Genomic DNA, 12,874 nt, shown 5'->3' on the forward strand with positions numbered 1-12,874 from the left:
TATTCTATAAAAAGTTTAAAAAATTCTACGAACAACAATTATTATAAAATTTCATAAATTTCATAACATTGACCAAACATTCTTAAAATTTTATAATGCAAAAACGATTACAAATCCGCAAAAGCATCAGCCATCAGAACAGGTTTCTTATTTACGAGAAAAATGGAATTCTTGCAAGCATTATTTTCCAATTTGCATTCAGGAGCCTTTTCGCAGTCTTTTTGTTCTTTTCCTGTGCACTTTGAGTCAGTTTTTTTATCTTTTTCTTCATTCTCTTTTTCCTTTTCTGGCTCAGCTTTCACCTCCTTTTTCAACTCACACTTTTTGCCCTCGTTTCCTTTGGGGTTAAAAACGCACCCATCTTTGGCTAGTTTTTTGCACGCTTCTTCGTCGTCCTTGCCTTTGGTATTGCATTCCTTCTCCTTTTCTTCTGTAGATATTGTGTCCGACGCGTGTTTCGCTTTTTCCTGTAGTTTCTGCATTCGGTTTTGAATTGCCTGCTCGCGCGCCGACCTGTAGTGAAAGTATAGGTGCATTAGGATATGAATGCTAGTGATCTTACCGAGTGTGTCGTCAGCTGGGCTTGGCCGCAGGTTATCATGTATTTGGTATGCGTCCACTGCTTCAAATAAAGCTTTCTTCGCGTTGTCATCGTTCACGTATGCGTTTGTTATCTTCTCTTCCAGTTGTGTATCGCCGTCTGTCTCCGTCAGCTTTTTGCCAAGTAAATACCGTCGGGCTGGGCCTTTGAAGTCCTGGTGTGCTTTGAGTTCGGCGATCGTCTTTATGCTGGTCGCTGCCTCTTTTGCGGGCACCGCTGTTACTGCTTCGATCGCCTTCCCTAAGTACGGGCTGGCTGTTGTTGCGTCCTGCAGTGTGTCGTGTTTCGGTATTTTAAAGCCCGTGGCATCTACTGTGAAGTAGCCGGCCGCTAACTTAGGCACGTGACCCGCTACGTCGTTGCCTCTGCTGCCGTACGTTAGCTTGAAGCTCGATTGTGGTTGTGATATGTCGCAGTCTGTGCCCTGCCCGCTGTGTATCGTCTGACCATTCTCTTGGCCGCCGCTGTTGGTGTGCTTGATCCCTGTTGCTGTTATAACGCTGGTGGTTGTTTTTTCGTTTTTGACCTCGTCCCACGACATCTTGCACGTCGGTTGTTCCCTGTAGAGCTGTTGTTTGCCAACGATGACGGCGGTTGTGCCTGCGGCTGCTTGGAGGCAGCCTTTGTTGTCAGCCGACGCGTCGGCTTGACTTTCAAGGAATTCGCTAATGGCCCCTTGCAGACGCCCTATGTTTCGCGCTGCTGTTACTACCGCTTTGGCTTCTGTTTGTTGTATCCTCGCAGCTGCTCTGCCCGCTACCTCAGCATATAGCGACCAGACTGCCATTGTCGCATTGCTTAGTGGCTGGCCGCCTGTTGCTTCGTTATACACGAGTGCCCGCAGCAAGCGTTGCAGCGCTGTTTCACCATCTCGGGCATTTTGTATCAGGTTTTGCAGCAGGTTCGCGGCTAATTTCTCTGAGTCAGCTGTAATAGAGCATAGGGGTGTCCAGCTGGCTCCTTTTACAACATCGCCAGCTGTCGCGCTGGCATGTCTTTGCATTGCAGCAGTCAGCGTTAGGATCAGAGCGGCCGCTGTCGTTGTGTGCATTGTTTTCCTGTCAGAACTTCTTGTAAATAAAGAAGAAAACGTTGAATAAGATCTTTTGGTGCTTGGAACTGTGTACTGTTATGCGCATCGTCGTGCAGTCGCTACAGAAACCTCGTCATTACCACTTTTTTCTTCCTAACCCTGGAGTTCAGACCATTTTGAGTGTTTCTTTGCATCAGCCGGCCTTCAGTCCTTATAATTTAGCATTTCTCACCTCTTATGTATTGAAAAATCCAGTATTGGGTATCGTGCGTATGCTTGTCGAGGTGGTTTGTCTTGCGTATGGCAAATACAAATTAAAGATAAAACACTCTTTTTTCCATTTCGCTGGTATCTCCCCTTCCACCCCTCTAGTCTCTCTATTATAAACATCTTTAATTTCATACACTTCAAACCTTAAACACAACAGGGACGTTTCAGCAGAACCCATTTCTCTCAGCAGTATTTTAGTAACTCATATGACTTCTTTTTTAAACCAAAATTGACAGGACTGCAGGTGGTTACCTTTCTGGTCCATTTCATCCTTACCATTGCTTTAAACACATCGATACTAATATTTTACCTAGTCTTCATAATCACTATCCTTATTATAATATTCGTATATGCATACTCACAACACTCTCCTATCATCATCATTATTATCATTATTAATATTACTACTGCTCTTATTATAATATTTGCATATACACACTCACAACACTCTCCTCTTATTATCAATATTATTTTAACTATTAATATTATTATGACCGTAACTAATATCCATAAAATAATTGAAGTGACAAAATTTGAATGGCACTCATTTTCCTTACCATATCATCATATTAATACAGACTTATAGCCTTCTATCATACAGATTTTACTAAATTCTCATAATATCTAGAAAAGTTTAAATGTTTGACAAAACGTGCTGAAGTATATCAAATTATAAAAAATTTAAACAAACTCTTTTCACGAAAAGGAAAATTAATAACTTTCATAAAGTCCTTAAAAAACTGCTAATTTCACAAAAGCGGCATCCATCAGAGTAAATTTCTTATTGAGGAGAAAACTAAAATTTCTGCACTTCTCTGTATTCTTATCATCTTCGCCATCTTTTCCCTTTCTCCACGCACAATTTGATTTGCCATATTTTTTGTCATTTTAACAAATCTCTTTCGTGTTATAGTCATAATTTTTTACACTACCTTCTGTCTTTTCAGTCTCTTTGTTTGCTTGCACAACTGGACTTTTTTGATTTTCTTCGCCTTTGTTAGTTGTTTCATTATATTTGTAATCCGCTTCGGGTTTGCACTCCGGTTTTTCTAGCGTTGTGCAGTCTTTTTTTGTTCCATGTTTTTGTGCCTGTTCGGTTGTTCCAGATTTTTGTTGGATCTGCGTGGTGCCATCTACTGATAGGATGGCGTACAGTTGGTGTGCTTGTTTTTGTAATGTTTTTATCCGCTGTCTGTAGGCTATATTGTCGTCACATGCTTTTTGCCATGCTGCTGCTGCGTTCGCCGCGTTGGTAAGCTCGTCGTACCAAGCTATTTTGTCCGCTGTGGGGTCCGGCTTCAGTGCCGACCCATAGTCAACGCAGCGGGCTGCATGTGCCGCTCCACAGTCGCCGTTATTGTCCGTACCTAGGTATGCCGTGGTTTTTGATTCGCCGTCGAGGCTCGGGTCACCTTTTAGTTTACTTAAAAACTTGGTTTGTATTGTTCGCAGGGTATGTTCCGAAAGCTGTGGTTTCGGTCGGTGCTTGCATACCGACTTTATTGCGGCCCATGTCGCTGCTTTGTGCGTTGTCCCGAGCGTCGCCCAGGTTCCGCCTTTAGCTGCTGTTGTATCGAATCCGCAGGGCTTCGCCGCCGCGTGACTATTGTCCACAGCGCACAAGCAAAAAAGGTCTCCCACTATGGATTTGCCGGCAGACGGCGTGGCGCAGTCGGCGTTTCTTGTGTTTAATGCTCCCATTGTTTTGCCATCGGTCCCGTCAGTTTTGCCTGCCCCTTTGCCATACAATGCCGCTTTGACTGCTGCCGTTATTGCATTGTTGTCTTTGACAAGCTTCGGTCGGACATTTGAGTTGTATTCGCGCAGCGCCGCTTCCGCTTCGGCTGCTAGCAGCTGCAGGTTTGCGATATACCTAGATGCTCCTGCCCGGTGTTTTTTCAGGTTGCCCGGGTTTAGATGCGGTTCAGTTGTGACCCTCTTCAGCAAATTGGCTTTGGCTTTCGTCCACTTTTTCCAGTTTGCTATGCAACGTCTTTCGTCGCTGCTGCCGCTGCACCCTTTTGTCTTTGCTGTTGGTTCCTCTTCGGAGTATTCCTTTGGAAATTTGTTGTAACGGCTGTCTGGTGCGGCGGACACATTAAGCTGTATGATATCATTAACTTCTACGTCGGTCACGGCCGCTGCGCAGATTTCAACTGTTGGGTCTGCGTCCTCCAGTAGAACAGCTTCGCACAGGATGCTGAATTCAGCTATGTTTACGCCGTCGCCGGCTGTCGCCTCTCCTGGCCACCGCCACAGGTTTAGCGCGAACGTCAGGACGACTTCAATCGCGACACAGTTCATACTCTACTCTGCTTGAGTATTGTTTCTAGGTCGGTTTCGTGTTGCTAGTCTTCAAACTTTGTGATAAAGTATGCTGGTGGTTACAACAATGTGGCGGCTTAGTTGTCTTTTGGAGCGGGGGCGTTCGCTTACCTTATGGTTTTTTACTGGCTCCTCTTGACCGGTTTGTCTCTCAAATGTCGTCTTTCACACATTATTTGCCGCAAATCCGACGGGTTTGTTCGATATTCTTTAGTTTTGACCTAGTCGCAATCGGTCAGTTTATTACGGTTTCTTGTTTTCTGTTCTTGACTCATTCCACCGCAGTATTTTTCCTTCTTTTTCAGTTTTCCTTAGTGGTGCCGTTGTCGCTTCTTCTCCTGTCTGCATAGGGACTTTAACGACAGGTTGTGCATGCTTTTGATAAGGGTACCTTCTTATTATCCTTTTCTCCTGCATCTCTTTTGCTGCTACAAGTGTTTTGTCACTTGCGTCGCCTCATTTTGATCGGTTTTTCAGCGACCCCACTAAATAGGATTTTTCCTCCGCTTGCTGTGTATAGGTATGTGCTTTGCATGACACTTTGTGCGTTCACAAAAAAGCACCCACCGAGTTAGGATTGTTTTTGATTTAGGGGCATTTGCTTGTTCGCCTATGTTATTGGGTTAGAAAAACCGCATACGTCTCTAAATTTGTTTTAACTTTCGTCTGCTCCTCAGAAAATTGTGGATGCGTTTGGTATGATGAGTAATGTGCCTAATAAAATCTTTCATGCTACTACTCTCATAGCTGTGTTGCGGTCTGTAAATAAAGAAAATCCGTAAAATTCGAAGTATAAAAAAAGTTTCACCACTTATGATAAAAATAAAAAATAGTGCACTTCGGTTGTATAAATTTAACGCTGACACGTGAAAAACGTACTTTAGTTGAGTAATTGTAGCTTTAAATTCCACTCCATGCCGCTATATATCTATATCAACATCTAAAATCTATTATTTATGACCGCTATGTGCTTTTAATGTGCCTCAAATCCTGCCGCCATGATGCATCTTCAATGTAGATATAACACTGACACTTCGGTGGTATACATGATTTTGAGCATTTCGTATTCTTATATTGTATTAGCACAGGTCTCTCCTGTTTCTTGATCAGAAATAGTGGTCTTAAATGCACTCTATTTTCTTGAAATATCTTAACACATACAATCAATTTAGTGTCACTGACTATTATAATGAATTATTCGTGTCTTGAATAGGTCTAACTTCTTACCATTGAATCATTGTGGGAAAGAAAAGTATCATTTGAAACTGTCTGTACTTCAGAAAGCACTTTTGCGGCCCTCCACCTGCCGTTTCTCATCATTAAGTTGTTCCTTCTGATTTTAACGCTAGATAGCGGAATATGCTGTTGGTATCGTTGTGTACAACGTAGTAACCCCACTATCTCCGGCATTTGTGCACTGTAGTGCCATGATAAGGACCTCCATATTTTTTTAGCATAATGATAACTTGCCATTTTTGCCGTTTGACAGTGCGTATGATCCACTCTCCTCTCTGCATTCTGTTTTATGATAATATTTCTGATCGCCCCAACTCATTCTTTATTACTTACTCAAATTACACCAATGACATAGCTTTTAGTGCTTCCTTTTTCCTTTCCATTTTGTCTTCACAACCAATCTTATTATAATATTCTTATATACACACCCACAACACTATCCTGTTATTATTATCATTATTATTATTATTATTATTATCATTACTGCTCTTATTATAGTATTCGTGTATATACACACTCACAACACTCTTCTGTTGTCATTACATCATTTTTTATCATTATTACTGTTATAACCCTAGCTAATATTCATAAAATCATAAAGTGACACAATTATAAAATTTCAAAATAGCACTCATTTTCCGTGCCCTATCACCTTACTACTTTGCGCCTATAGACCACTATCTTAGCAAAATTTTATATTTTCAAGTCTTTAAAAATTTTCAAATTTTTCCATTTCATTAAAAAAATTATAATATATCAACTTCTAGAAACCTCTCTCAAAATAGCAAATTTTCATAAATTTCATAAAATTAACAAAACTTTCTAAAAGTTTTAGAATGCTAGAATGATAACAAACTCAAAAAAGCAGAAGTTATACTCCGAGAAAATTTCTGATGGACAAGGAAACTACCATTTCGGCACTTTTCTGCATCCTTATCGTCTTCGCCATCTTTACCCTTCCTAAATGCACTTCTTTTTGACACCTTCCTCGTCAACCAGCTTGCATGGGGAAGCACATTCATTTTCACCCTTCTTGTTGCAATCTTCTTCCTTTGTTGTCTGTGCTGATGGTTTTGGTGTAACCGCTGTTGTTAGGTTAGGTAGCTGGATGCCTGTTTTTGCTGCATGTCGTGCGCTTTCTGCTTCTTGTTTTAATGTTTTTAACTGCTCCCCTACGCTGTTTACCTTAGCGTATGCAAGTCATGCAGCTTCTGTGGTTTGGGCCGCCGCTTCTAGCTGGTTGGCCCATGTGATCCCCGTGCCGGTGTCTGCCAGCTGGGCTTTTTAGTTTACGCATTCCTTGTCTCTGCTTCCATCACAGCCACCTGCTGGTGCTTTGCCCAGTATGTACCGCACTGCATCGTCTTCTTGAGTGTCGGGGTTTGCGCCGATCCTCGCGTAAAACGCCGCTAGCTTTGATCGGATAAGACTCGCTGACAGCACCTGGCTTTTAGGACCTTTTGGGCATGCAGCTACTATTGCTTTACCTACGGTTGCTGCTGTTGATACTGGATCGCTTCCTACCGGACCGAAGGCTTCTTTGCCACATACTTTGGTTGGTGGACCTCCTGCCGGCGCACACAGGCAGATCAAGTCGTTTATTATTTACAGCCCAACTGCTGCATTGCCTGTGTTTCCTGCTCCACAATTATTGCTTTTGGGATTGGCCATGCCAGCCCCATCATAGTCTTTTTTGCCTTTGCTATAAATCGCATCTTTGATATAAGTCATAGCCGCACCGTGGGCTGCCTTTACAGTTTCTTTGGCTTCTTTATAGCTTTTTGCTTTTTCTGTGGCTCTCTTGTGTATATTAATGATTGCGACATTGGCAAGCATCTTGTATGGCGTGTCTGGCACCTGTGCATATGTATCCTGTTTATTCGGGTCTGGCTTCTGTTTTTGCCTTTCCTCTACGTCTTTCAGCCATGCTTGTAATGCTTCTTTTCTTTCGCTTGTGCCTTCCTTTCCTTCTAGCGTGTTGTCCTTATTTTTAAGCCATGATTCTGTGGCTGTGCCTAGGTTTGTATTGAATATTGAATTTAGTAGGGTGTCCTCACTGTCAAAAGTATCTTTCCATTCCGGAGGTTCCTCTGCGTCCTTGAGGTTGTAAAGGCTGCAAAGCGCTACGAAGTCTGGCGCGTTATCGCCGTCTGCTGCACCCACTGTTGGCTCTCTGCACGTCAGACAAAGAATGACGACAGACGCTACCGCAATTGTCGTTATATTTCAGTGCTGCCGCATTTCCTCTTTACTGCGTGTCTTGGCAAATGTCGGCTTGGTTGGGGCTGTCTTAGGTTGTTGGGTTGTTACTAGTCTGTGACAAAACAAATTTTAGGTTGCCGTTTCCTGTTTCTGTCTGTGGTACGGCTGCCAGTCCAATGTTGCCGCTAATTCCGTAGAGTAGCTTTTTTTTTTGTTGTTGTGGTGTTAAGAAAAACGCAATTAGTTAAGAGGGGAGCTTGTGCCTAGTGGAGTGTCTTGTGATCTTCTTTTGGCGAGTGCTTTTTCTTCTGTGTGAGGTCACTGTGCGCAGATAGCATGTTGGCACAACGGTTCCTACGCACTTCTCTGCGGCTTTAGCTTTTGGTCACGGCTGACTGTTCTCTTAATTGCAGATTCTGCAAGCCGTCGTTTATTATTCTGTGAGTTTATCACGATTTGGCGGTATTAAACAAATACCTCTCTTTAAACACAAAACCGCAAATATTTCCATAAGCGAAGTTCACTTTCTCTCCACCTATCGCATGTGCTTGGATATTCCTCAAATATTTCTTACTAAATTTCCCGCTGTGAAATTCCGCGTACCAAGGCATGTTTTGTACAATATTTCTAGCCCGTGCTTCCCATGAAAATGGCCAAAAAGGAAAATGAATGAATTGACCTTCTCCAAGTCCACACTACACGGAATAGAAAATAATCTTTCTTAATAATCTAATCCAACCGTTCCTCTCCTCAAAACAAATCTCTGTCCAACAACTTCTTCTTGAATTGCACTTCAAATCGGTTACGGCTTGTAAATACTCTGCTCTGACTACCATTCCTCACTTCCCTTTAGTAACTCTCCAAACGCATATTCAAATTTCTTAAATGCCCAAACTCTTGCTATCAAACCACCACCACTAAGATAGGTTATTCCACTAGGAGGTGATTTTAGTAAGTAAGGTAAGTTTTTATCTTCTTCTTTTCTGTAGCCCACATTAAAAAACCAAAAACATCTCTGCACATGCTCATTGTGATCTGAGTTCATAAGCAAATCTAACTGAGGCGCATAACACTCTGATGTTGTCATGAACATAATAGGGGAAATATGCTTCTCATTTACTATATCTTCTCCAATAAACTTCTCTTCATTTTCCGCAGTATTTTGTATAAAATATTCTACAGCATTTTCATACTTCTCTTGATCACTAACAATAACATCAGATCCGTCGGAATGAATTAAAATATCCTCATCACTTGCATTCCGTCTTTCCAAAAAAGTCTATTACCCATCTAGGTCTCTCAACATGGCTGTCCAAACCCCCCATTTCAACTGTAATAATTTCAATGTTACTTAATTTGGAAATCAATATTAACCTACATCATCCTTGAGTTGCATGAGTATGAACTACAACCACAAAGACTCGTATAGTTTTATTAACGTTCGTCTTTATATTACTTTTGACTTACCATTATTAAGAGATATTTAGTGTAAATACACTGATTGAATAGGTAATGTAGCAGCAGGGGTTTCAAGATACAAAATTTCATGACATAGTCTAGGTTTAAAAATACAGGGTGTTGTAAAGAAACATAAAAAACCTAAGAATGGAGGTCAGTTGCAGCACTAAAGTGATTAGCTAAGGAAAAAGAGTTCACAAAGTAGTATGTAATCAATGCCTTGACATTTTCATGATACAGCTTTTGAAGTGTTTATGATCATGGTGTGTAACTTATCTTTGAGGATTCAACTACAATCTCCATTTAAAAGGTTAACTCCAAGAACAAGCAGAACATGAAACTACGCTCCCTTTCCTATTTTTATGCATTATTCACATTTACTTTCTGTGCATTTCTGTAAAAACTGCACTAGTTGAATGCATTTATGGGTTCATACATGATAACGATTTTACTACTGTACTGGGCTAAGTACCCCAACGATCGAGTTTCTTCATGTGACTCTCATCAGTGTATATTTATGAACTACTGCCATTTTTTTGTTTCTATCATCTCTGCAATAGACTCTCTCCATTGTTCACTGAAATATGATGAACAGTCTCCTACTGCACACTTCTCTCCTGTGATGTGTCAGCGGATATTCCGTCATTTTATTCTGCATTTTATTTTCTTCTTTTCTCTCTTCTATCTCTGTCTCTCCATGAAAAGTTACATATTCATTTGGTTTGTATACTGTATTTTGTATATACTTCATTATGATCGCCATCATATCCTTGTATAAAATGATTCCAATAGTGATATTTGTGCATAAAATGCGCATTGAATATGCGCTCCTACTAGCTGCTTTCACCGTTTCTTTTAAAAGTAATGTTTTTCTTGCTCAGCATCTTACTCCCCTTGAGCCCTTGCCATTGTTTTAACTTCTTCTATCCATACCGAATATTCGGTCTTCGGCACCACTGTTATTATCACTTTACTATGCTTACAGTCACAAAAATCTCCTATCATCATCATCATTCTCATTATCATTACTCCTATTATTATTACTGCTCTTATTATAATATTTGTATATGCACTCTCACAACATACTCCTATCATTAGCATTACTATTATAGTATTACCTAAATATTGTTGAAATAAGAATAAACCAAAATTGCATATTAGAATAGCATTCATTTTTAATGCACTATCAAAGCATTACTTTGCACATACAGGCCAGTACGATGCAAAAAATTTTCACTTACCTTCACAATTTAGTTAAGAAATGTTAAAATATAGAAAGTTCTTGTAAATTATCAAAATCATTAAAATAGTAAACTCATGAAAGGTGCAGACTTCAGGTCCAATTTTTTATTGACGAGGAAACTGGGAGAGCGGCACGTTTCTTTTTTCTTGATCAGGTTAATTATCTTTGCCCTTCCTCCATGCGCAATTGTGTTTATCACCTGTTTTACCAGCTAGGCAAGCCTTCTTATTGGTTCCGTGCTTTGCACACCCAGTTGTAGCTACTGCTCCCCTGCTGTTTCTGCTGCTGGGGTTGTTTGTTCGCTTGCTGCTGTCGTATTCAATTTGCACTTTTTATCTGTGCCATTTGCCTTGTCATCCCATTCACATTCACCTTTACTACGGCATTGATCTGGTTGTGTTATTGCTGCGCAGTCTGGTTTACTTGTTGTTGCAATACTTGTTTTTGTATTTTCTTCCAAAAGTGATTCTCCTTTATTGGACAGGTCTAATGCACTTGCAAGCTGTCTGGCCTCTCTTGTGATTGCACTTATTGCGTTTAGTGCAGCGATTTTGGACTTCGCCAGATCCGCGTCTTTCTGGGCTGCTGACGCAGCGGCTTCAATTGCTGTCGCCAAGCTGACAGAGCCGGTCGCTGTCGCTGCCGCTTGATATGTCATTGTTTTTAGATTGACGCAGCCTTTGCCGCTTTGCGAGCTGCAGACGCCGCCGGTGTGGGGCTCACCTATCACTAAGTGTTCGGCGCTGCCGTCTTTGTGGTGCTTGATTCGGCTTAGCGCTCCTTGAAGTCGCTGCCTGATTAGCTCCGGTGTTATGGTTGGCAGTGTTTGCGCTGAACGCACTGAGTTTATAGCAGTCCACTTGGCGTTTTTGTTGTTTTCTCCCCAAGCCTGGTTTGAGCTGTTTGGCGACGCTACCGTTCCGCACAAGTTTTTGTCTTGCGTGTCGTCCTGGGCGCAAACACACAAGAGTGTTTCGCACACTGCTTATGTTCCTTTGGGTAGTGTGCAGTCGGTCGCCCGTGTGCTTGTTAGCGTCACCGTGCATGTCGCCGTGCTCCCCTTTTCTGCGTTAGGCCCGGCTGCCGCTAAGGTGAGCTGTGTGATGACGTCGGCGGTGCTGGCGCCTTTGTGCTGCGCCGCTTGTGTATTGTACTGGTTTCTGATCGCTGCTGCACGTTCTGCCAACCCAGAAATCATTATGGACGTTGATCTGCCGAGCGCTGCTTTGAGCTTGCTGTTTTCTATTTTTGGATACTGCTCGCCTGCTTTGTCTGCTGCTAAAGCAATGTTGTGGTTTTCCCACCGTTCATAGTACGGCTTGCATATTTCTTTGTTGGCTGGTGGTTTACAGTCGTCAGAGTCTTTTTTTTGTTTTTTTGTTCTGTGGCTAGTGCGCTCCGCCACTTCGGGTCTGCTACTGAAATGTTTATTCTTTCGATCTCGTTCAAAGCTTCTTGGTTTATTTCTGTTGTGTCCGGTGTGGCGTATGTTTCTCTTTCTAAATTCGTGAGGTCACATAACGCTTACAAATCCGCTACATTTGTGTGGTCGTTTGTTGCTCCTCGGCATTTTTGCATGTGGACCAGCACGCTTACGATTACGGCAATAGCCTGGTACATTTGAAATCAGGTGTTTGCGCTTGTTACCGAGCGGCTGGCGTCCTCAGAATCTAAAATTTCCGTCTGTTGCAAAGTTTTTTTTTTTCAACATGAAATTACAATAAAAAACAGTCTAAACATAAGGATAGGAATTTCTTTATGGTTGCAGCAATTAAACTGAAAAAACAATATAAGCTGAAAATGAAAGAAAAAACAAAAAATGTATAAATAAATAAATATATATATATAGATTATAACATTAAATGGTAGTTGTTTTAATATATTACAATCTCTAAATAGGTTAGTTTCACCATTGTAACCAATGGTCACCATGACATAAATTTTTTACAGGGCTATAGTTTTACACACAACCCATATTTTCTACCCTTATTGAACCTATTTTTGACTCATTCTTCTTCTTTAATTCTCTAAAATACCGCAAGTGTTTTGACTTTGAGAAATTCAAATTATATGACTTCTAACTACCTTCATCTGCTTTTAACTTTCTGTTGTTACACGCAGCATTTGTAACAATTTAACTTCTGTACTTAGTCCGACTCAGCGTCATTTTTTTGAGTTCCTTAAAAACATACCACCTTTTAAGTTTTTTTCCGCTCGAGAGCTGGTATCTCGGGGTCTTTCTTACATTGCCTACGCCACATCCACAGCTTTATTGTCTCCATTAAATGCGGTTCAGCCATTCTGGGAATATGGAACACGCGGTAATCAAATGCAGTTAATTTTTTGCCTCCATGCAAAATTAGAATTTGTGAAGTCATTACAAACTTTTCCACTTTATAGAACCCCCCTACTGGTTCATATACATGATATGTTAAGCAGTTTCCGCGTTCTTCATTTTTCCTTTTACAGTAATCCATTGTTATTCATAGTTTGAAAATGTTCATTC

At 41.2% G+C, this 12,874-nt stretch overlaps 1 protein-coding gene and 4 pseudogenes across 1 annotated transcript, besides 6 other annotated features; all 5 read right to left on the reverse strand.

Moving 5' to 3' along the window:
• Positions 1–107: 107 nt before the first annotated feature.
• Tb11.35.0001 (variant surface glycoprotein) lies at positions 108–1,652 on the reverse strand (the record flags this gene model as incomplete). Its single annotated transcript, XM_824688.1, has 1 exon — positions 108–1,652. One exon carries the CDS (start codon positions 1,650–1,652, stop codon positions 108–110), a length of 1,545 nt encoding a protein of 514 aa, XP_829781.1.
• Positions 1,653–2,276: 624 nt separating this feature from the next.
• Positions 2,277–2,324: a microsatellite.
• Positions 2,325–2,359: 35 nt separating this feature from the next.
• Positions 2,360–2,396: a microsatellite.
• Positions 2,397–2,636: 240 nt separating this feature from the next.
• On the reverse strand, positions 2,637–4,208 carry Tb11.35.0002 (annotated as a pseudogene).
• Positions 4,209–5,907: 1,699 nt separating this feature from the next.
• Positions 5,908–5,961: a microsatellite.
• Positions 5,962–6,201: 240 nt separating this feature from the next.
• Positions 6,202–6,222: a sequence feature (AT_rich).
• An 82-nt stretch (positions 6,223–6,304) lies between these two features.
• Tb11.35.0003 lies at positions 6,305–7,706 on the reverse strand (annotated as a pseudogene).
• A 410-nt stretch (positions 7,707–8,116) lies between these two features.
• Positions 8,117–9,215, reverse strand: Tb11.35.0004 (annotated as a pseudogene).
• A 909-nt stretch (positions 9,216–10,124) lies between these two features.
• Positions 10,125–10,181: a microsatellite.
• Positions 10,182–10,426: 245 nt separating this feature from the next.
• Tb11.35.0005 lies at positions 10,427–11,988 on the reverse strand (annotated as a pseudogene).
• Positions 11,989–12,166: 178 nt separating this feature from the next.
• Positions 12,167–12,214: a microsatellite.
• Positions 12,215–12,874: the final 660 nt, after the last annotated feature.

The sequence above is a fragment of the Trypanosoma brucei genome (genome assembly GCF_000002445.2).
Source record: "Trypanosoma brucei brucei TREU927 chromosome 11 chr11_scaffold01 genomic scaffold, whole genome shotgun sequence".
Taxonomy (NCBI): domain Eukaryota; phylum Euglenozoa; class Kinetoplastea; order Trypanosomatida; family Trypanosomatidae; genus Trypanosoma; species Trypanosoma brucei.